This window comes from Ostrea edulis, chromosome 8 (assembly GCF_947568905.1).
Source record: "Ostrea edulis chromosome 8, xbOstEdul1.1, whole genome shotgun sequence".
NCBI classification, from domain to species: Eukaryota; Metazoa; Mollusca; class Bivalvia; order Ostreida; family Ostreidae; genus Ostrea; species Ostrea edulis.
In genome coordinates, this window is record NC_079171.1 from 56,101,714 (window position 1) to 56,127,401 (window position 25,688).

The following is a 25,688-nucleotide window of genomic DNA, read 5'->3' on the forward strand; positions in this document are numbered from 1 at the left end:
TGTTTTTAAATTTACAAATGATAGAAAAATACAGTGGTTACAATATAGAATAAACCAAAGAATATTAACTACAAATACTTTTTTGAAAAAAATCAAAATAATCAATCATGACATGTGCAGTTTTTGTGTTAGAGAAAAAGAAACACTAGAACATTTTCTATATGAGTGTGAAAAAGTGCAAAATTTTTTATGCATTGTTTATAATTGGTTTTTTGAATCTTTTACATTTGATATTGTCACAGATAAGAAAGCATTTTTACTTGGCTGTTCAGAGAATGAATTGATTAATATCATAAATTTTCATTTGAAACATTATATATATTCTTATCGATGTAAAAAAAAAAGTCCACTGCTTTTAGTAAAATTTAAGAATATCTGGATAAATGTATATCATATTGAAAGACACATAGCTCTTAAGAAGAGCTGTATAGAACTATTTGAGGGAAAATGGAAATTGTTTAAAAAACTGAATGAATGATTTTATATTACATTGTGTATAAGAATATTATAGGCATAGATGCTACATTACATCAGCATAATTTGTGCATGAATATATATTTCTACTGATTTTGATACCAAAATGTTCAGACTTTTAGATTGTGCACAGGGTAAACAAAACAACATCACCTATGTTGGCAATTATTTCCCATTATTTTATGTATTTGTTCAGCAGCCAGAGTAACTTTTCCCTCTATCTTCTTACTCTTTACTTCTATCTTTGGTATGAAAGCCTATCATTAGTATGAAAGTGAGTGTTTGTGTAAATAGCATCGAGTCCCCATACCCGCTGGTCAGGTTGGGATGTAGGGGCAGTTGTAAAAATCCTGACTAAAAGAATTGAATAAATGTGTTGAACAACAACAAAAAAAAAAATTCTGCATCCGCCCCTATTAAATTGTAAACTATATCCTACGGGTCATAATTTGATCAAACTTAAATCCGCGCTTTCTGTCCATGTTCTAATATCAACTGCAATTCGGTAGTACTGTTCCTATTGAGAAATTCTTTATAGTGGGTCCTTTTCTGTCCCGTAAGATACTTGTTTCGCCTATTGTGGTCCATCCTTACTCCTTGGGGGCCATGATTTGAACAAACTTCGATCTGCAGTACATCTAGATGCTTTAATATTGAGATTGTTGGAACCCCTGCAGCATCAAATTGTTTGTTAGTAGCCTGCTTCGATTTAAAAACTGACCATAAGAAGAACAAGCTCTTGCGTATCAAATCGGATGAGAGATATAAACACCATATGTCACCTGACCATATGCAAGTGACAATGAATAATTTCTACATAAAACAAGAGGTACTGTGGGCAATGGTCACCCCCCGCTTACCCCAATATCCCAAAGGGTGTTGTTAATAGGTATAAATTACCTCTTTTCTGAGTGTAAAAATATGGTATGCCCTTGTAGAAGAAAATGGAAGATATAGTCGGAACACAAATCTATGGCATAAACCTATAATTTTGACCTTCAGATTAAAGGTCAAGGTCATAAAGAGGTCATGCATGTACATGACACATAGTCTCATGGTGATACACCCATGTCTTATGGTATGACAAAACCCTATAATCAATTTTGACCTTGAGGTCAAAGTTCAAGGTCATATAGAGGTCATGAAGGTACCCGACACATTGTCTCATGGTGTGTGAAATATGGTATGCCTATGTCAAAGAACAAAGAAGTCATGGCCCTGACACGAATCCATTGTAAAAACCTTTAATTTTGACCTTGAGGTCAAGGTCATATGGAGGTCATGAAGGTACATGATACATTGTCTCATGGTGATACACGCATGTGTCAAGTATGGTATGCCTATGTCAAAGAACAAAGAAGTTATGGCCTGGACACGAATCCATTGTAAAAAAAAAAAACCTTTAATTTTGACCTTGAGGTCAAGGTTCAAGGTCATATAGAGGTCATGAAGGTACTCGACACATCGTCTCATGGTGATTCACCTGTGTGCCTAATATGGTATGCCTAAGTAAAAAAACAAAGAAGTTATGGCCCGGACACGAATTTGCAGACAGACAGACAGAGTGATTCCTATATACCCCCCTGAACTTCGTTCGGGGGGTATAATTAATTATGGGATGTTGACGATGGAAAAGCTGATATCATCCCGTTTGTAATAAAGTTGAGTAGCGTTAATGTACCGTTAATATCTTTCAATAAAATATCAAAGTATGAAGCAGAAGTGGGCAACTCTGTGGTGTCTTTTATTTCGAGCCCACAGGGATATATCGATGTGATCCATTCGCGTGATCCAGCTCTTACCCACTCCCTCCGAGGGCGTGGTTTGAACAATTCTGAATCTCTTCTTATTACGGAAGCTTTGCATCAGATTTATGTTTTTTGGATAATTGGCTCTTGTAATACTGAAACACCATGTTTAAGAATTCCTGCATCGGGTTCAGATTAAGGTAACTCCGTACTTGCAGTTTTATCTGATACAAGTTTAAAATGTGTATTTATTTCCATTCATTAGAGTTACAACTAACAAATTATCAAATGAAATACATAGGTCATCACACTTTTTAAGATGAGAGACGTACATAAACAGAATCATATATCACCATCAGAAAATTGCAAATTTTCCTTAAACAGCGTTATTAAAATTCCATACAAACTATTTATGACGATATAGTAGCATTCATCACAATTTCATGAGACTGTATCTTCACAAAAATATACAAAATGTCTGTAAAAAATAAAGGAAATCATCACATAATAGACTTGATAAATAAATCAATAGAAACAGTGTCATTGCCCTTGGATTCAATATTTTGAAACGTATCATTGATTATTCATCTATAAATTTGACTTTTGAAATATTTTATTTCTAACAAGATTTTTTACAATAACTATAGGAAAAGACTCTAACAAAATTTATGTTCCTATCAGGCATAAATCTAAATAAATCATTGATTTTGCAAAATCTGATGACATCAGAGGAGGGTGGCATTACTTTAAGTGTTTGTTCAATTCAAGGTTAAAAATTCCTACATCGAATTCTGATTTCGTGTTTGTTTAATTCAAGGTGCTAACGTTGTCCCGATACTTTTAGATTTTTATGTTTAAATAAAACAGAAGTGAATTGTCCATTCTTCAAACGTGATCAGATTATAACTCTTGTAAAATGTTATTTTTAAGAATATGCCCGTGTATTTTCACCATTACCCCTATTACATGTAGTGTGAATGGGCGGATCCAGGACTTGCGCTTACGGGGACGCCACTTTATAAGGCAGGGAGTCTGGGGGCTGTTCTGAGACCCCCAGTGGGTCCAGGCAAAGCCCTAGTGGGGGCCAGGGGCGAAGCCCTCAGAGGCTCCTGGATTTTACAGATTTTATAGGACTTGAAATATGTCTCCCATCTAAGTCATTTGTAATATTTTCTATCATTTTTAATAAAGTGAAATTAGTAAAATAATGCAAAGTTTAAGGTTTTAGGAAAGCATTAAGTTCTCCCAATAAAGTAATTCAAGTAATCAAAAGATTTTGTCATTTATTTCTCCGGGAGTGGAGGAAATTATTGCTTCTTTTATCGTTTAGTATATTTTTCTAAACAAGACACCAGGATTTACTGTAAATTTGAAAATTTTAGGGGGGGGGGGGGGTGGGTGGGTCTGAATATACTAATTCACATTCAAATCAGGAGTTGCCTGTAGTACACATTATTATCAAACAGTACATTTAGGGATATTTTAATGACGAAAGGATGGTTGGAAAATTAAAAGGAAAATTTTCAAAACCAGGTATTCTCAAAAACACAATATATATAGTTTTTGTAATCGTTGGAATTTTTGTCTCAAAATGCTAAAAAAAAAAAAACATATCAGGGAGGGGGAGAGGGTATTGATAGTTTGTCTTTTTTTCAAAAACTCCACATTTATCATGCTTATTTAGCCTGTAGCACATTTTCACACACCCTGCAAGGTGACCATGCCCACAGCAAAACTCCTAGATTGATTGATTGTATATTGTTTAACGTCGCTCTCGAAAATATTACACTCAGATGGAGACGTCACCACTGCCGGTGAAGGGCTGCAAAATTTAGGCCTTTGTTCGACGCTTATGGCCATTGAGCAGGGAGAGGGGTCTTTATCGTGCCACACCTGCTGTGACACGGGACCTTGGTTTTTGCGGTCTCATCCGAAGGATCGTCCCACTTAGTCGTCTCTTACGACAGGCAAAGGGGTACTAGACCTATTCTAAACTCGGATTCCCACGAGATCAAAGCTCCTAGAAGCTGTGTCTAAAGGCAAATAACACACACCGTGGGACACGGAGAATCTCCGTGGATTGTGCACTGTGGGAAGTATAAAACTCGTGTCGTGTTTAGTAGGTCAACAACATGAGAGTATATGGGGGAGTATGTTTGCAATGAGAACAGTTTCTCTCCCGTTTACATTTTCTGATGCGAGGAAGTCTAATGCGCTTATTATACACCCTCAGCAGTACAGCGTATTGCCCGCACTCACCAATTTAAAATCGCTGGTTGAGTCTATCGATCACAGAGAGAGAGAGAGAGAGAGAGAGAGAGAGAGAGAGAAGGGGGTCTGATAAATTTTTACGAAAGAGACAAATACATAAGACGGTGCAATCTCCGTTCGGTATCTCACAATTTGCTACAAAGTGTTGCACAAATGGCGACGTCATGCAACAAAAATATGAATGCAATAGAATTAGATAGCGTCGCCATTCGTGTCGTATCAGAACAGCTCTGCTTAGGAGCAGGCACGTAGAATCAGGGACAATGCCCCAATTTATGACAACGATCGTTTGCTGTTTTTTTTCTTGAATGAAGATCTATCATTAGGTAACTCCCCTCTACTATTTCTGAAGGACATCCCACCATTTATTTCAATTCCAAACAAAATCTAAATAAAGATTTAAAATGAAAATAAAAAATGTTAGGATCAGAAACATTTTGGAAATATTTTACCCCATATTCACGGTAATGTTTTTCTTGCTTCTACTCCCGATTCGATGCGTTAAAAATTCCAAATTTTCAACAAAAACCGCTGTAGTTTCACCATTCAGCTGCGAAAGTAATGCTACAATAACGTCATAGGCGATTTGTTAGAAGCATTTTCCTAAATAAACTCTCATTTCCTAGAGGGGCCTCAACTTACACCCCGGATCCTGACTTTTAACTTCCCCGGGTCCTGACTTTTAACTACCCTGGGTCCTGACTTTTAACTTCCCCGGGTCCTGATTTTTAACTACCCCGGGTCCTGATTTTTAACTACCCCGGGTCCTGACTTTTAAATACCCCGTCCTGACTTTTAACTACCGCGGGTCCTGAATTTTAACTACCCCGTATCCCGACTTTTAACTACCCCGGGTCCTGACGTTAAACTACCCCGGGTCCTGACTTTTAACAACCCCGGGTCCTGACTTTTAACTACCGCGGGTCCTGACTTTTAACTACCCCGGGTCCTGACTTTTAACTACCACGGGTACTGACTTTTAACTACCCCGGGTCCTGACTTTTAACTACCTGTAGATACTCACACAACACTACGATTAGTCATGGACCATCTGTTGTTTTTAACGTTGCATCTTTATAATTCTCAGTAAAACATGTATTCCCTATGGTGGCCCCAGCCTATTTCATGGAGGGGGGGGGGGGGGGGCAATCTGGAGAAACAAATCTGCACTACCTAGGGATTAACCATGGTTTTCGTCTACATTTGAAAAGAAAATTCTAAACAAAGAGATGTTTGTAAACCACATATGTCCCCCATGGTGCAAAATTGAAAAGAGTGATACATACACATCATTTAATTGATGCATGTAGTAGTATCATCAATTCAAAATACTGAGCAGACAATATCTTCCTAGATGTCAAGAGTGGATTGACCATGTGACCTAAAACTCAATAGGGGTCCTCTACCTCTTATGTTGTACCGCTGTACCAACTTTGGTGTCAATCAAGCAAATCATTCTTAAAATATAGGAGACAATATATTACCATGTCCAGTTCAATCACTGACCTTGGACCATGTGACCTCAAAATCAATCGGGGTCATCTTCTCCTGAAAATGTACCAGTGTACTAAGTTTGATGTCCGTCAAGCAAAGGGTTCTCAAGATATTAAGTGGTCAGTATATGACTGTGTCCAGTTTGACCCTTGACCTTGGACCATGTGACCTCAAAATCAATACGGGTCATTCTCAAGATATTGAGCGGACAGTATATTTCTATGTCCAGTTTGACCCTTGACCACATGACCTCAAAGTCAATAGAGGTCATCTTCTCCTGAAGATATACCAGTGTAATAGGTTTGATATCTGTCAAGCAAAGGGTTTTCAAGATATTGAGCGGACAGTATATTCCTAAACTATTTATGAAATAAAACTCACACACGCAATACAGGATCATAAGCTCTCATGCGTGAGTGCAACAGAAGTTTAATCATACACGTGTAAATGTACATAGATATCCGGAGGTTCATTGTTCCACTCAACTCAATCTACAACAGAAAAAAAGAGTATATAATACAAAAACATGTAACGTATTTCATGTCATTTCCTCACTAGAGGGCGCATGATGCAAGCTTCACTCACACTTCAAAACTACACAGGTAATTTAGCTATTGTTTACCTGTACACAGGTAAGCTTTGTATTAACAGGGAATGAATAATATGTAAATGAAAGCTTGAGTGACGAGCCCTCTCACTGATAAAAAAGAAATAGCTGGCGTGTGGATTCAAATTGTTGAAATTTAAAACAAACTTTGAGTGCCATTAAAACGACAGGAACACTTCAATCCCGGATATATGGTTTCCGATAATTTTTAATAAGCTCTATGTTTACATTTCCGAAATCAAAGTCGCATATCATTTCAACACACAGTCCGTGGGGATTCTAGAGAGAATAGATCTCTAGTACCCCTTGCTTGTCGTAAGAGGTGACTAAATGGAGCGGTAATTCGGATAAGAACGCAAAAACTGACAATAAACAGCAAAGATCCCTCCCTTTTCAAAGGTCATAAGCTCCGAGCTTAGGCCCAAATTTCGGTGCCCTTCGTCGGCAATAGTAATTCTCTATACTATACGAGTGAAAAATTCTCGAGAGGGACGCCTACACAATATACCCCCCCCCCCCCCCCCCCCCAGAAAAACAAAATTAGGTGAAAGGCGAAGACAACAAACGGTGATCAATCTCATAACTACTATACAAGCAACACAAAATTGAAAATAGAGAGGCGTGCAAACACGGACCCCTGGATATGGCAGAGATGGAATCAAGTACCTAGGAGGAGTGAGCATCCCCTGTCGACAGGTCACACCCGCCGTGAGCCCCATATCCCTGATTTATCCGTAGTCAAAATTAGTGTGCCAAGAACGGCCTAACAACCGGTATAAAACAAGTCAGACAGCATTTAACCCAATGTATTATATCTCTGCACATGTGAGAATCTCCTTAAAGTCTGTAAAATTCTGCTTAGCGTGTTCAGTTTATTGTCAGTATAAAGGAAACTCTGTAAAATTCTGCTTAATATATAGGTAGTGATTGTTCCTTCACTAAGCGCTCAATGGGACTTTGTTTATTTCTGTGAAAGTCACACGTCACTCACATACATGTAAGTTTGTTTGGAATTTTACACGGGATAATAGCGAGAAGAAATTTACAACGTCGCGCCAGCATAGTCTTTGGCACGATAAACAACCCTCAATGCAAACTAGTCTTTGGCACGATAGAAACCCCTCAATGCTACGTCCGTAAGTGCTTCACCTAAATCAAGTGTTGTCTCTATATAAAACTTTGTCCAAACTGAGACAGTAGTAGTTATTACATGTACTATATGAACACCCCCCCCCCCCCCCACACACACACAAGCACAATTGATATTGCGAAGTATTTTTGTACAGACTATAATGAAGGTATTTATACATACATTGAAACAATTCTATCTTCTGACGTAAATGTTGACATCGCTACCCAGTATGAACTAGTTCAAAATAAACTTTAAAACTCTATTTAAACAGATAGTGTATACAGGCTGACGCACCGCACAGGTATTTAATCACAGGACTAGACGGAAGGTCGAATAACAGGGAGGCCATGTTGGATTTTCAGGTAAGACAAAATATCTATCCATATTTTTGTGATCAATTAGATAAATCCCCTCATTTTCATAATAATCTTATACATTTCTGAAAAGAGGGGGGGGGGGGGATTCAATACATTCATGTCTGGTATATAAATGGTCGTAGTTCATATAACATACTGTAATTCTAGCTGGTCATGTGTTTCAACATATCTAAATCTTTAATCTAAATTCCCTACTTTAATTAACAGTGAACTCCTTATGACATCAGAAATGGACCCGTTCCGCAGAGCCCAGATTATCCTATTGTGTGACCTCTGTAAAACTGCCCACCTAGAGAGTCACTGTGAACGTTGTGATATAAATCTATGCCAGACCTGTGTTGGGAAGCACCTCTCGGATTCGTCTATAAGACACAAAGTCGTGCCCTATAAATACAGAAAGTCTCTTAACTACTCAAAATGTCCAGACCACGCCGATGAACTCTGTAAACATTACTGTGAGAAATGTGAAATTTCTGTCTGTTCTACCTGCGTCTCCTCAAGTAAACATGAAGGTCACGATATATCAGATATTCTGGAAAACCTCAGTGCTAAAACGGAAAGTTTACAGAAAGATCTGGACGAACTCGAGACCAGAATTTACCCGCGATATGAAGAAATGGTCTCCGATGTCCAAACTGAGAAAGCCGAGTTAGAAACAAATTACAGGGAACTGACAACAATTGCCGATCAACAAGGAGAAGTCTTACACCGGGAGATCACCGCCATTGTCAACCAGCGGAAATCCGACATTCAGGAGATAAAAAACAAACACCTATCTATCCTGAATAAAAATACAGCTGAAATCACACAGAAAATGGCGGAACTCACACAGATCATTTCCGACTTGAAATCAATCCTAAAATCAAATGACGTCTCCTTAACCTCTACTTACAAATCTAGGAATTCCGAATTTAGAACATTACCGCCTAAAGTCCGAGTTACAGTACCCAGTTTTTCTGCTCAGAAAAGAAACAACGATCAGCTCAATGAAATGTTTGGTTCTCTGTCGCCATTATCCATTAACACAGAACATGACGACACAATGAAGTCAGCAGAAGCTGTATCGTCTCCTCCAGTCAAACCACTGCTTGATGAGCCGCGCCTCACCGCCGCCATACACACTGGGTATGACTATCTACTCAATGTTAGCTGTCTGAGTGAAGATCAAGTCTGGACACGCGGGGATAACGAAACCATGAAGCTGCTCAACCTCCAGAGTAAACTACTGACATCAATACAAACCAAGTCAGGGAACAGACCAGGGGACATAGCAGTGACACGGGACGGAAATCTTGTTTATACTGATTATAGTGATAACACCGTGAACTTAATTAAGAATAAACCGATACAGACCGTGATCACACTACAGGGGTGGTACCCTCTCAATGTCTGCTGTACCGCTTCTGATGATCTCCTGGTTACCATGATCAGTGATGATGAAACACAATCCAAAGTCGTGCGTTACTCTGGCTCCACACAAAAACAAAGCATTCAGTTTGATGATCAGGGTCGTCCTCTCTATTCATCTGGTCGTTACACTAAATACATCAGTGAGAACAAGAACCTGGATATCTGTGTGGCTGACCGTGGAGCTAGAGCAGTAGTGGTGGTCAATCAGTCAGGAAAACTCCGATTTAGATACACTGGTCATCCCTCTAATACCAAGAAATCATTTGATCCAGTCGGCATCACTGCAGACAGCCAGAGTCACATCCTGACAACAGACATTAACAATCGCCTTATCCACATCCTAGATCAGGACGGACAGTTCCTCCGTTACATTCACTGTGATTTAGAACGTCCTCGTGGTTTATGTGTGGACATCAGAGACAACCTCTTTGTGACTGAGTTAAACACTGCTAAAGTGAAGAAAATCCAATATCTCTAAACACAGTGTTAATTACATGTCTGAAACATGTTCATTACATATCTTTACAGTGTGTGTTAATTACAACATCATGTTAATTGCATCAGTTTGTTAATTTCAACCCTGTGTTAATTACAGCCCTGTGTTAATTACAGCCCTGTGTCTGTGATGTGTAATTAACATGTACTTCTGCTAGCAAGTTTACTGAAAATAAGTCCCTCACTGGTGTTTAGCAAAACCTGTATTATGTTTAGTAAAACATCATTAATCTTAGTATACTAATTACTGATCCAAATGTGTTACTAGTTAATTATCTATTTATTTACAATCTTTTGTAGACTAATTTGACTGTGTTACTAATTATCTCTATACAAACTTTTGTGGACTAATTTGACTGTGTTACTAGTTATCTATATACAACATTTTGTGGCCTAATTTGACTGTGTTACTAGTTATCTCTATACAATCTTTTGTGGACTAAGTTGACTGTGTTACTAGTTATCTATCTCTATACAATCTTTTGTGGACTAAGTTGACTGTGTTACTAGTTATCTATCTCTATACAATCTTTTGTGGACTAATTTGACTGTGTTACTAGTTATCTATCTTATCAAATCTTTTTAAGAAACGTGAATAATTGTGAAGTGTTTAGAAATTTTATGTTTTCAGTGTTTTGTGTGCAGCCTTGAATTATAGTACATCCACAACACTTACATATTATTTGGATGTGCTTTTTTAGTGTGATAAACTACTAACTGACATTTTTCCTTTTGTTAATTATGTATTTCAATATGTATTTTATTTTTCTATGTATATATATTAGATAAATATGATACAGAGTTCAGTCTTACATTATTTCTGAGTACTTAGATTTGTAGTACTGTAACAGAGAGTGGCCCCAAATGTCCGGTCTTCATCACAGATCTTCAGATTCAAGGTCACAGTCTTCTGTTGACCATCAATAACATCACGACACTCCACAGTCCTACAAAAGCAACACAGACAAAGTGTATTCATATCAAACCGAATTGTTTGTAATTCAGAACTAGAGTCCAGTCTATTACATTGTGTATATAGTTTGATTTAGAATTGAATCCAAGACCCCTTTACAACTAGTCACGAGACCCCTGTATTACTTGGTAGGTGCTCTAACCATTGAGCTATTGTGACCGGTTTATCCGAGACCGCTGTATTTCTAGCCAGGTGCTCTAACCACTGAGTTATCATGACCAGTCTATCTGAGACCCCTGTATTACTAGTCAGGTGCTCTAACCACTGAGTTATCATGGCCAGTCTATCGGAGACCCCTGTATTACTAGTCAGGTGCTCTAACCACTGAGCTACCATGACCAGTCTTTCTGAGACCCCTGTATTACTAGTCAGGTGCTTTAACTATTGAGCTTCAGTGACCAGTCTATCGGAGACCCTTGAATTACTAGTCAGGTGCTCTAACCATTGAGCTATTATGATTGGTCTATCTGAGACTCCTGCTTTACTAGTCAGGTGATCTAACCACTGAGCTACTATGACCAGTCTATCGGAGACCCTTCTATTACTAGGCAGGTGCTCTAACTGAGCTATCCATAAAACTGATTTCTATATGATCCATGGATATCAGTCTGGATAGCTCAGTGGTTAGAGCACCTGACTAGTAATACAGTGGTCTCAGATAGACTGGTCATGGTAGCTCAATGGTTAGAACACCTGCCTAGTAATATAGGGGTATCCGATAGACCGGTTACTGTAGCTCAATTGTTAAAGCACCTGATTAGTAATACAGGGGTCTCAGATAAATTGGAAACATTGCTCACATTTAAAGATTTTCTCTATATATTTCACGTGTAAAACTTTCATCCCATATTCTGGCTCCAAGTTACCCCAGGGGAACATGATTTTGACAAACTTGAATCTGCACTATGTCAGAAAGTTACCATGTAAATTTCAACTTTTTGGCCCAGTATTTCTTGAAGAGAGAATTTTAAAAATTTTCCCTCAAGGGCCTGTATATTCACAAGGAAAAAATTGATCCCCTATTATACCTGGGGCCACGATTTTAATTAACTAGAATCTGTTATATGAATTCCCACTTTCCTGGCCCAGTGGCTATTGAAAGAAAGGTTTTTAAAGATTTTGCTATAGATTTGCATGTAAAAATTTTATTCCATGTTGTGGCCCCACCCAACCACCACTGCGTGAAAAAATAGCTTTACAAAGCCAGTAAAGATGATGTAAATTGTAAATTTACATTACCTGTAAATGCCTTTACTGAAAAAAGTCAAAGTTCTAAAAGGTAACCTTTACGATAACTTCACTTAACTTAAATATGATGTAATGTCCCACTTTTTCTTGACTTTACAAAACAGTAAATTTGATATTTAATAGCATTAAATATATCATTTTGTGCACATTTAACTTAATGTTTACAAATTGTAAATATATATTTTGATCACCTTTAATTACTCAAAATGTCATATTTATATACATTAAATATTATCTTTTCTCTGCCTGAAGTACATTTCATTCTATTCTATTGGTATATCAGTCTGGCATCTCTCCTCGTCTTCCTCATAAGCAGTTCTTTAATCATCCAATAGACAAAACGCAAGACTATAGCAGGTTATCTTTTCTTTTAATACAAATTAATAATGCAACAAAACATTTGAAGTAAAATAAATTTAAAAGGGACTACTGCTGTACAAAATATTTCCCATACAGTTCTTCTAGAGAGCTACACATACTGCAGCTGACAACTTAACAGTGACAACAGGAAATCAATTTCAAAACAAGTATTGATTTACATATTAACAATTCAGGGCATACATTTTCTATAAGTTTGAACATTTCTCACCTGGTCTGTTATGATTTAAAGCTAAAAAATCACAGTTATTTACACTATATGCATCACATGTATCTGCATGCATGTTAAATTTCAAAAGTAAAATTTATAAATTAAAAAAGTTCTCTTTTTTACAGAGAAGTCAAAAATGTTGATTGCACATATTTGCTACGAATACTTCACTCAATAATTCTCTTAAACTATAATTTTCAAATTTTTCAAATTAAGATAAAACACATATGGATAATATTAATTTACATGTTTAAAACGTTTATATACAGCATCAACATAAACAAAAATTAATATTAGTTCATTTAAAAATCCAGGAAAACTCCTCTTCAAATTCTGGTGTTGGCTGTTCTTTTGCTGAACCTTTTGTTCTCTTTTGAACGAGTCTCCTACTCCGGGGTGGACATGTCCCTAAATATTTCTTGTCCAAACTGTCTTTCACATTCTTCCAAGTGTCACTTTCCCAGGAGTATGGGTGCGAAATAAAGCCATCTGCTCCTTCTTCATCACTTGACATATACTTATATGATTGTTTATGGCTAAGAAACTTTTTCACCGATGTTCTCTTCTCCTCTGTCCAGTTCTTCTTCTTTTCAGTTGCAATTTAATTTCTAAGGATTAAAACAAATCCAGTTTCAAATTAAACATTAAGCAATTAAATCATATTTGCAAACGTTGTTATTTTGACAATGCATGTTGACAATCATAATGTATTTATTCTCATAAAATGACAAAGTATGTTGCATAGAAAACAAGAGGCCCATGGGCCACATTGTTTGCCTGAATTACTATGGCCCTTCTGTTCATTCCTATCTTTAACTTTGGTCACACATTATGCCCCCGCCCTACCATCAGGGAGGGGGGAGGGGGTGTCATGATTTGAATAAGTTTAAATCTACACCTCACGAGAATGCCTCCACGTAAGTATGACTAATCGCTGTTCTTTAAAATAAGATTTTTATAATTTTTCATTTATATCCAAATGCAAAACTTTGGCTTCTTATTGTGGCTCCACCTTACCCCCGGGGGTCATGATTTGAATAATTTCGAATCTATACCTCCTCAGGAAGTCTTCTCATTAGTTTCATCTTTTCTAATTCATTAATTGATGAGAAGATTTTTTCTATACATTTCTGAATGTAAAACTTTGATCCTCTATTGTGGCCCGAGCCTACCCAGGGGGTGGTAAGGATTTGAAATTTTTTAGAATTTACACTTCCTCAAGAAGCTTTCACACAAGTTTCACTTTTTCTGACCCAGTGGTTCTTAAGAAAAATTTTAAAGATCTTTTCCAATATTTTAAAATGCAAAACTTTGATCCCATATTGTGGCCCCACCCTAACCCCAGGGGTAATGATTTGAACAATCTAAAATCTAAACTTCCTTATAAAGCTTCAAAAAAGTTTCACCGTTTCTAACCCCAAGGGTATTGAGAAGAAGATATTTCAATTTGAAACTTTGATCCCCTATTGTGGTCCCACCCTTACCCCGGGGGTCATGATTTGAACAAATAAGAATCTACACTTCCTCAAGAAGCTTCCACATAAGTTTAACTTTTTCTGCCCCAGTGGTTCTTGAGAAGATTTTTAAAGATTTTTCCTATATATTTCAATGTAAAACTTTTATCCTCTATTGTGGCCCCACCCTTATCCTGGGGTCATGATTTGAACAATTTAGATTCTACACCTCCTCATAAAGCTTCCACGCAAGTTTCATCTATGGCTCTGTGGTTCTTGAGAAGAAGATTTTGTAATGATCCCACCCTAATGTTGCTTTTCCCTGAATATCTCCCCTTGTAAGGGGGCTGGCCCTTCATTTGAACAATTTGAATCCCCCTTACCCAAGGATGCTTTGTGCCAACTTTGGTTAAATTTGGCCCAGCGATTCTTGAGAAGAAGTCTAAATTGTGAAAAGTTTACAGACGGACGGACGGAGAGACGGATGGATGCCGGGTGATCAGAAAAGCTGACTTGAGCTTTCAGCTCAGGTGAGCTAAAAATTACAACATGCGCATAGTCAAATTTAAGAGGAGTAACGATACAGTATTACATTGCTTGTATTAATAGCAAGGTCTCACAATAGTGTAGCATATTTATCCTATCATAAAGTATGTTTTGGGATACAGTAAAAGTTATATTAAATTTCATTGTCTTACTTAGAAATTTACATCTGATCTAACAAAATTTAAAAATCCATAATAGCAAAATGAAATTTGGAGGTAAGCAACAGTAAAATATTAAGTAAATGTAGCATGATTTAATGGTTTACAGCTGTATTGTGATACATGTTGTACTGTATGACCATGTTGTGATATGTATCGTAATATTTTATTCCCTGCCATACTAGTACTCAGGCCTATTTCATTTACACGTGTGAAAAAAGATGTATAAATTACACAAAGGGCTAAGAAAGAAGTAAAACCTTAACAAGAAGTGTTAAAATTGTTAAAAGCAATATATACATTCAGTAATAACTTCTGATTTTTAAGGGGTTTTTTTTTGTGTGTTAAATTTAATGTAGACTTTCATAGTGGAATACCTCATTTTTTCTTTCATAAGATGCCTGACGCTGCCTATAAAGTTGGTCTTTGTTCTTTGCTTTTCTGGTGGCTCCTTCCTTCTTAGAAGTGAAATATCGCTTCACAGCAGCTATATAAAACATGTCTCATTGATTAATAATAATAATTATTATTACAAAATTATAACAAAATTTTAATCTATCTGTGAGAGATTTTAAAAAAATTTTCTTCCAATAACTTTTATGATTTATTGATCAATAATACAAATGTTTATGTACTTTCATAACTTGATACAAACAATTTTAAGGATTTAAATTAAAACAAACTTATATCAAAAAGTCTTTCTTGATGAAACAGGGATTATCAGATGCAACTTTTTCAAAACAAAATTAATATTCAACTCCATGCGATTAATTTTTTTTCAATATGGCTACTGTTAATCCCTGTATGAATATGGAAAGCACTTTACCGTTTATATGAATGCAATGAATTAAAGCAAATGCAAGGTGTACCCTGAATCGATCAGTAAGTCTTACCATCTAAAACTTCATTAGACATATCTGGTGCAATTCCTTTGACACTTTTCTTTATGAAGTCAGTCATTTCCTTGTTTGCCTCATCATTGTATTTTACAAAAAATTAATGAAATCATTGAAAATTCATTGTAAGCTATTCAAATTTGACCACAGTGATTGAAATTTAGATATAATACTTTGAGAATATACAATTTTTTTTCAAGATTTAAAAATATACATAAAGAGAAACCAACCACTTTGAAATGAAATACATGTAAGTACAAGTACGTACAAGTTTTTTCCTTCTTTTTTTTTTAAATGACACATGTAATTTTCATATAACAGTGGCTGCATCACAAAAGAATGAATGACACTTTTTACCTTTTCTTGAAATCCCATTTCAATTCTCTGTCCTCTCCACATGCGTAAAATTCTTTTACGTTATTCTTTGTAAATATGTATGCATAATTTAAATATTGATCACTTAATTTTCTATGTCACTTTTTAATTAAACAAATATTTGAATACAAAAGTGTATGTACATTTTTCATGCACTTTATTTTGTTTCATGCTATTTTTCAATGTTCTGAACCTATTAATACAAATAAATATTACCCTTATTCTGTTTGGAACACTGATGACCTCCTGTGTTTCCTCCTTTCTTTTTTCAAATTCCCTCTTCAGGTCCCTAACTTCATTTCTTATCACCTTCATTGTGGAAAGAAGTTCTTTTTGTGTAGCCTGCATTTCTTTTAATTGTCCTTGGATACCTATGTTAACATCAAGAAAGATTTAAACAGAAAAATAAATCAATTTTCAAATAGAATTGTAAACAAAACATCAAAATGACTTATGAATGTACAAGGACATAGCGGGGATGTCTCCTTAATCATAGACAACTAACGACTTGAACAAAATGTAAAAATAAAATAAAAAGAAGAATAACTATTAACTTAAAATGCCATATGTACTAGATAACATAGAGAATACCCCCCTCTCTTTTCATACAAGTGTAACATTTTCTGAAGATGTCATGTTAGAGATCAGACAGTTACCTATCAAAGTTTCAGAAAATCCTACACTATCTCGTTTTCATTATCTTTTAACTTGGTTATTGTTAATTGTAGTAAAATTGATCAAGATCAATTCTTACCCTTACTGAAAGCACGACTTGGAGAAAATATTTCTTGGGAGTTTTCAGACTGGGAAGGTGCCTGAAGACCTCTAGGAGTTTTCTGTTCAAAGAAAGGAAATGCACTGTATTTAAAATATACCACCAAATGTTCAATAAAATTATGTGATAATAAATTCCTTACTAATCTACAGCTTTTAGTTTTAAATTTGCTAAGAGCTGTTCCGGTGAAAATGTACCCTCCCCAGGACTCCAGAAAATGTCAGGGGGTACCATCCATTTTTCTTGAAAAAAGGACTACCGTATGCACAGAGTTTATTTTTGCATACAGGGATCTGCGATCAGCGTTTTTCCCCCTTATATAACTGTTACGGTACCTATAAATGGTACCACTCAAAATCGACAGGACTAAAAGATATTTCAAAAATTAGTACCATTAATAGATGTAAATAATCCACTTGAACAACTCAACATAGAATTGATTGATGCATCCCCCCCTCCCCAATATAGGAAATGTTTGCTGTCTGGGGTTGGTAGATTTTTTACTGGAACAGCCCATATAAATTTAGATTTAAAAAAAAAGATTTATCTTAGATTTACATTTGTGTTGTCCACATTTTTATGTGATGCTTCTCTGGTTGGCTTGCTTGCTTTCTTCCGCGGTGATCTTCTTAAACCACTAGCACTGGACATCTAAGACACATACAGCCATATCAAATAACCAATAACGATTTAAAATGGAATATTAATCTTCTTAAACATTTACCCATAGTTAGTTATAATCTGCCACATACAAAGCAGTTTTTTGGAAAAAAATTAATTTACTTAAAAAGAAATCAAAGAATTTCAGAAGATATTAACTGTATGTATTTGTAAGTGACTATTTGAGTTAAATATTTTTTTCTCTTTTTTTATATAAAACGTTCGGGTAAATGTTTAATTAGGGCTCCAATTATAGAAGTACTTAAGAAACTAGCTTCTATGATAAATTACAGTAACTGAATTTCATCTTTCGATGAAAATGCTACGATAAGAACTGAAATTGATAGATAAGATTAATTCAAACCAGTACAGCTATGAATACATACTGCCCATGGCGAGGATGGAGTTTCAGCATCAGTTTCCTTGCCTGACTCTTGCAGTATTTCTCTTGTTGCATAACTTGGTCCTTTTCTAGGAGACCTCCGTAGAGCAACCACTCTTGATTTCTAAACATAAAACATTCAAATAAATGTTTTCTCGCTTTTCTCTGTTGCAAATTAAATAGTCTCTCAAGTATAAAATTGATATGCTAATTTTACATTCAATCCTTTCTAACTTTCCAAACATAATATTTACTCTACATATTTATTTACACATACATCATTAGTTCATTACCTTGACAGAAGTTGACGGAGTCTGTTCAGGCTCATGTTCTTTATTCATTGAACTCTGTACAAGCCTCTCACCAACGCTCTTGTGATAAAAATGAGAAATAATGTTAAGTGAATAATATCCTATTAATTTACCTAAAAAATGAGCTTAACAATACTTTATTTTTATATCTTAGAACACATGAACAGATATAAAAATTGAAATATAATCCTCCATAAATTTGTTAATAGAATTAAACAGCTCCTCAGAATGTAAGGAGGCTGAAGGGGGTCTGTCCTCTCCCCCTTTGGCAAGTACCAGTTGCCCTCAAAACACTACAATGAAATTACAATCCCTTCTGATTAATTTTCACCCCCCCCCCCATACAATTCATGTTTGGTAATAGTGTGAAATGCCTACTCTTCATAAGCAATATATAGGATGTTGACTGTGGGCTTTACCTTTTTTGTTAACATTTCAAATTCAATTGCTGTCAGATAATACAAAACTAACAATATACACAGTTTGAAGGGACTGGACCCCCCCCCCCCCCCCCCCAGCCACGCCAAAACCATCCAATTCTTAAAAATTGATTGACATGGATCTCTTTGTGGAGTCAACGAAAAATAAATATAAATAGTTTCTCTTTATTAACACTCAGGCAAACATTTTGGTGTGCTTCCATGACTTCAGTTTAATTAAGAAATGAATATAATGTTAGAATATTCATTAAATTACAAGGCTTCTAGCTGGCATATTTCATGAAGTGTGTTATGCGCCAAAATCAATCCTACAAAGCTATCAGAATGGCAGAGAGAGAGAGAGAGAGAGAGAGAGAGAGAGAGAGAGAGAGAGAGGGCGATTAAAATGAAAGGGCTTACAGTGAGGGTTGTTAAATTAAAACAAAACATTGCAGGTACATCGCTTAGTGTATTTAGTGTAAATTGTTTCCAGTGATTTCTTACCAGAATTGAGTCAGATTCCGACCCTGTGCATCGCTAGTTGGGGACAATGGCCTGAGAACGCGCACACGTCCAAGTGCTCTCCGGCTCCTTTTCTTTTTCAGTGGAGTAAGTGTCGTGCTATCGACATCACTACACTCTAGTGAATCTATTTCCGTTTCTTCTAGCTCTAAATGTAAACTCTCTTGACTCTCTTGTTCTTGTTGAGAGCCGCTAAAGTCCATATCCACACCCAACATTTCCATACCTCAGATTTGAAACTCCTGATCATGCCAGAGCGCCTTTTCTTTCCCGACCTCTGATTGGCTGTCAGCATCTCTTTCCATATCTGGCAGTACCAAACAGGCGTTCGTTTTCTAGTTCGCATTTCGAGAATATTATTATTCTTTGGTTTTTATTTTCAAAAAATATCCTTTTTCGTTAATTTTGTAGAAAATAGATTTTTGGGGTTTCGTTTCTGATAGACAGTTCGTTGTTTGTATATTCATTTAAGTTATTAAAATACAGCCACCACGGATTCATCGAATTCAACAACGATTAATTTACTAATATTCCACTAACTAAAGCGCGCTCAAACACTAATTAGACCAAAGAACAAAGAAAGAAGAGCTACAAGAACAAGGAAAGAAGATCTACCGAACATTCAGTTCCAATAAGATAGTTTAGCCGTGTAGAAATACCCCTAGACCTTATCTACGTAATTCGTAAGTACATTTGAAATCTTTTGTATGAGATGTATATTTTTCAAATGGAATATTTCTGACTTTTTTAGGGGGGGGGGGGTCTAGCCTCTAGGCCTATTGTTTAGAGTATTCAAAGTACAAGGGTACGTGTAACTATATCAAAGGAAAAAGTCTACATGAATGTGTTCAATAAACTAGCTTTGAAACTATAATAGATATAATTTATTTTGATTAATTATTTGTTTCGCTAATGGATTCAGAATTGGGAAGGGGGGCTCAGATTTTGGATCCAAAAGTTTTATTCCGCCTTTCCCACTTTTTTAGACACGGATAGGAAAAGATAAATTTTATGTGGGATTAGGGAGAATACTTGTATAAACAAATGATTATCTTTTTAAACATACAATTACTATATAAACTGTATTGTTTAACTTTTTCTAATTTTTTTTATTGTACATATTTTCATTCATTTTTAATGCATATATTGCACAGGTTAATCAAGAAGAGTCTTAATTAACCTAAATGCTATAAAACAAATGAACTATTAAAATATCTATTGTTATAAGCATTTGGGAACAGGTGGAATTAAGATTTTTAAAAACTGGGAATAGGTGGAAGACACTGGTCTGGACCTGATATCTTGGCATTTTTTCTCTTATGGGGTTTACAAATTTCTATCAATAACCGCCATACCCCCTCCTCCTTTAAAAATGACTCGAATCCATGTTATGTAAAGAAGTTTGTCATAGATAATATCTAAAGACTGCTTATCATGTACATTATTAAAGTCTGAATTCAATTTTTTTCCTATCAGTGGATCTCTTAACTTGTTACTTGTAGTAAATATGTACATTATAAATAAGATGGAACTTCAGTTTTTATCGTTGTTCATTGTATACAAATTTTACATATAAATCTGATTACAGAATATCATGAATTCTACCCCACCCCACTCCTGCAGGCAGTCTGGACAGTATTTGATGTAGATGCCTTAATGACTTTTGTTTCTCTGTCTCTCTGCAATAATTGAGAACTCTGTTGGATAGAAAGGGGGGGGGGGGGTAGGGTAAGAGGAAGAGAAATTCAAAACAACTGCAAAAGTTTTCAGATTTTGTTGTTAATTAATGAACATCATATACTGGCACATTGTGTGGGTCATTGTGTATGCAATAAACAAATTACAAAGACAAGAAGGTAGCCCCCTGCTGATCTTTCCTTCTTTGTTGTAAAGCTGTTATCTAATCTTGTGTGTAAATATATATCCTGCTGCTACAAAATGCAGAGGTCAATGAAGTGACAAATATGACACCTCTCTTACAATTTCCGAGAATATTTACACACAAGATCAAATCAAAACACTTTAAGCTAATGTAATTTTTATAACAAGCCCCCCAGTTTATTGGGGCATATTGGAATCAACATATCCATCTGTCTGTAGATATGATTATCTCCAGACATGTTCTTTCTAATGCATGTATTTGTCTGAAAATTTTGTACACTCAATATTCACCATATAAAGATGTGCACTGGGTATTTTCATCATGATTGAATAATTTCTCCTTATTTTACAGGTTGTTTTTTTTCATTTTTATAGACTTAAGGACGACAGACCTAATTCGAAATTTTGCACTTCTGCGCAGAAAGTCGCGCACATCGCTATTTACAGTCTCCGTGCATTGTGACGTCGCTGCAATTGTTTCATCACACTATGAACATGGGATATTTACGAACTGAAATCGAGACTGTATAATTCTTTCATTATACAAGCAATACATCTTATCTTAATCCATATTTCGTATGAATTCTTCAATAAATTTATAGCATTTCCGTAACTTTTGTATCTGTGAATCCGTGACTCTAAAAAATCTGTCCGTGATTCTTCCGTGTTTTATGTGTAATTTCTGGGATTCCATAATTGTCCGTGTTTTACAACCCCCCGCGCATATGCCATGAATAAAACTGTCATAGGTATGCACAACAAAATAAAAAAAAATAGAATCTTTTGTTATTAAGATTTTACTTCTGAATATAGTTTATATCATGAATATTCTTAGCTATTAATAGTAATTATTGTATTACTCTATAAACAATAATCATTAACGATTTACGGCATGCACCAGAAGCGTATTACTAAAAAACCCACGATAATTTCTATTTACAACCAACTGCGGAAAAGAGCAGAATTATATTTTGAAATCTTTCGAACATCCATTAAAACGACACAGAAAAAATGACTAAAACCGTATCAATCAACAACAACTGAAGAACAGAGGCAAGGCCAGGGTAGTTTCTCTCTCGGCTGACAATAAACACGCTATCGCCCCTACCCATTGATTGAATAGATATTTTATTATTATACCAAAGCAGAATAATTCCTCTCCCGACAACAAAGCAAATCGTCCCATCATAATGTTTTGAACAGCTGTTATAGTTGTGACGTTGAATACGCCGCTGGGCTTTGTATTTGACGTCACAATGCCGAATTGCGCGGAAAATCTATGCTGCCGTTGATCTCTTATCAATATAAAATATGTATGCTTTTATTCAAACATTTGAACTTCTTAAATTTATTTAGAAAAGTTAAAGATTATGAAAATGAAAACAAAATGTGTACATTACATATACACTATATACAAATCCGTTGTCTTAAGCTGTATACTGAGCTCTATATCGGATTTATTGAATTTGTGACAGTTCATACATTACATATTTTGACACCACCCCTGGAATATTATGCAATGACTCAGTCTTTACATATGATTGGTGACCTTTTTCTTAATCTATATGATTATTTAGTATAAAGAAAAAGTATGAAACTACAAGTAGAAAACCTATCCATTTCTTATTTAATGACATTTTCCTTGAAAACTGGCCAAAAATCATCCTTTGACATGCTCCCCTTAAAAACACTTGCCGATGACCCATACTTTTTTTCTTACAATTAGTAAGCTTATTGTCTTTTTAAAATCATTATTTAATTTGGATTAAAACTCTATTGTAGAATTTTAACTTTTATATTGCACATTGGAAATTTTCCTATATTTTCTTTGCAATTACGACTACTATATAGCCAATTTTTGAAACAGCCCCCGCTGAAAATCAAATACGATTTTCATTTGTTTTTTCCATTGATTTTAACTCTTTAATGCATGTTTTACATTATATCAAAATTTGAATAAAATCTCTATTGTAGAAACGAATTAGGTCCGTCACCCTTAATCATTTTTGAGTCCATGTTGATTTGAGATAAAATCAAAAACTGCCAGTTGATACATCTCTAGAAAATGTGAATTGTAGCTAAAAACCAGGTCATTAAAATTTAATAAAAAGTCACAAAGTATAAATAAAAGGTTTAAGGTAGATAGTTCATACAAATGTAAGAGACATGCAGTAATCTTATTAAAAGAATGTTGCTTCAAGATTACATAGGGATTTTTTCCATTGTAAATACAGCTTTATAACAAAAACAATCTTTTGTTTTTAACAGTAAAGGCATAAATATGCAATTAATTGTACTACAAAAATGCAGACTTAAAGCTTAGTGCATCATATAGCAAATAGATTAAATCCATTTGCCCCTTTGGAGTAATAAGTGGACAATCACATCAAAAATTTTAACAAATTAAAGGTTAATTAATGAGTTCAATGTAGGAATGCTGTCTAAATCATTTCAGTTAGACCATCTCTTATCAAGAAGGTGTTATCTATATCTATTGGGAAATAGTCAGAAGAATGAAATATCTGGATGCTACATGTATCTCTTTTAATTGCATTTCATAGCATTATATACATAGTTACTTGATGGCCAGTCTTTTATTTTCAGAATGAATTTGGTATAAAGTTATCAAGACTTATTTGATATTATATTATCTGATTTTTTAATTTAACTTTTTTTTTGATACCTCACAAACAAAGCGCAGAGTTCATGTCTCACAAAGATTACAGACGATTGCAATTGATTTTTACAATTTAATTAAATAACAATATAATGAATGGTATTTTGATTTGTGACTTGGTTCATCATTCATTAAAAAACAATGAACAGTAATATTTTAGCTGTCACTTTTAACATATTGTAAACACCTCTAGATCCATAAAATACTTTTAGCAACTTCTTACCTTTTCTGAAAAACCCAGCAGGGGGTATGTCCATTTTGAACAGTTTTAGCTTGATTTGATTAAGATATAGCATAAAATTTATCTTGCATTCATCTTATTTTTAAGATTTGAAAATCCATCAATGGGCAAGAAATGTAAAAGCAAAAAATCAATCAAAACAAGGAGTAAAATAAGGCGAACTTTAAAAAAGAATCGGCGCAACTCTGAGAGTCCAAGAAATACAGCAGATGAAATTCAGACGAGTGATCCATGTACATTATCAGCAGAAGGTGTTGACGGTATGACTCTGAACAACTACATTCTTTAATCATTGCACTGCAATAATTACAAATAACAATGACTAAGGAGTTCAACTTTTCAATCATTAAATAAAAGGGGAAAAAATATTGTAGAAACAGGTTTTTTATCATGTTTTAGATAAATTATAAAGTTAAACATTAGCTACAAATGCATTGCATACAAAGCGTCATGAATGCATTTATGCGTGTATCTAATTAATCATATAACATGTACATATAAATTTTGGGGGCCAAAAAAAAAAATACATGCATTATCAGGGCTTAATATTCCTTGCATGCAGGTCTGGTTAAAAATTTACCCCACCCCCCCCACCCCAAAAAGAAGGTAAAAATTCCCAATGGCAGGCAGATCAAATTTTTAGTGCTTCAATATTGAATTCTAAAAATATATAAAACTATGCTTAGAGGACAAGCTTACAATCATTTTTTAACCAGGTTTTCCATAGGAAAAATTCGGTCATTGAAATGGTTTAGCCATTTTTTTGCCAAATATTGCAAAACGGGTACATCATTTGTCCGCCTAACTCCTCCTACAGTTTTCAAGATAGGAACTTTTCCTTTTTCAGAACAATTGTACACATATTAGAGATGTGCATATTACTTGGATTATGATTTTTGATCTAGATCATGCACGGATCTAGAGGGGGGTGGGGGGGGGGGGTAACTAAGAAGTGACCTTGGACCCCCCCCTTGGGAAAAAAATCTAGATCGGCACCTGTTGATCATGTCATGGGAAATTACCAGCTGTTGAACATAGTCATTTTTATGCAAAGTAAACTAATAGGATACATTGATTTTGTTGGGATGTCACCTTCTACAGTTTTCAGATTAGAAAGTTTTTATAATTCATTTGAGAAATCCCAGTACTGTTCACACAAAAGAAAACCCAGTTTGCTGTCACATTGACAGCTTTCCTCTTGTTATTTTCAAAATAAAAAGTTAGAGTGAAACATAGAATATCATCTTAAAAAAAATTGTTTTTCTTTTCAAAAATGCTTTAAAAGCAAGTTGAAGAATAACTCAGAAGGATGTTTAATTTTTTTTTTATTTCCAGAAAGGGACCATAGTGATAAGAATAAAGACCCTTTCTTCAAAGATTTTAAAAGATACGTGGTGTCTAAAATCCGCCTTGACAAAGCCAAAGAAAAGATGAAAGATTGTTGCGGGCCAAGTGTGGTCAAAACAGTGGATGGACAAGGTAATTTTTGTTGTTTGTGCACAAACTCTAAAGACTTTTTCCTAATCAAAACTTGTCTGTTAACTTATCACAAAGTATTTCTGGGTAAAAGGAA

At 35.2% G+C, this 25,688-nt stretch overlaps 1 protein-coding gene and 2 pseudogenes across 1 annotated transcript; 1 reads left to right on the top strand and 2 right to left on the bottom strand.

The window, feature by feature from the left end:
* The first annotated feature begins 8,016 nt into the window (after positions 1-8,016).
* On the top strand, positions 8,017-10,810 carry LOC125660885 (uncharacterized). Its single transcript, XM_048892704.2, has 2 exons — positions 8,017-8,088; positions 8,311-10,810. The coding sequence occupies exon 2, from the start codon at positions 8,321-8,323 to the stop codon at positions 9,989-9,991; it is 1,671 nt and encodes a 556-aa protein (XP_048748661.2). The 5' UTR covers positions 8,017-8,088; positions 8,311-8,320; the 3' UTR covers positions 9,992-10,810.
* A 2,306-nt stretch (positions 10,811-13,116) lies between these two features.
* Positions 13,117-16,634, bottom strand: LOC125663376 (uncharacterized; annotated as a pseudogene).
* Positions 16,635-16,990: 356 nt separating this feature from the next.
* LOC125663378 (uncharacterized) lies at positions 16,991-19,540 on the bottom strand (annotated as a pseudogene).
* Between the last annotated feature and the right edge of the window lie 6,148 nt (positions 19,541-25,688).

Coding starts and splice junctions, on each gene's coding strand:
- LOC125660885 (XM_048892704.2), top strand. CDS start 8,321: ATGACATCAGAAATGGACCCGTTCCGCAGAGCCCAGATTATCCTATTG.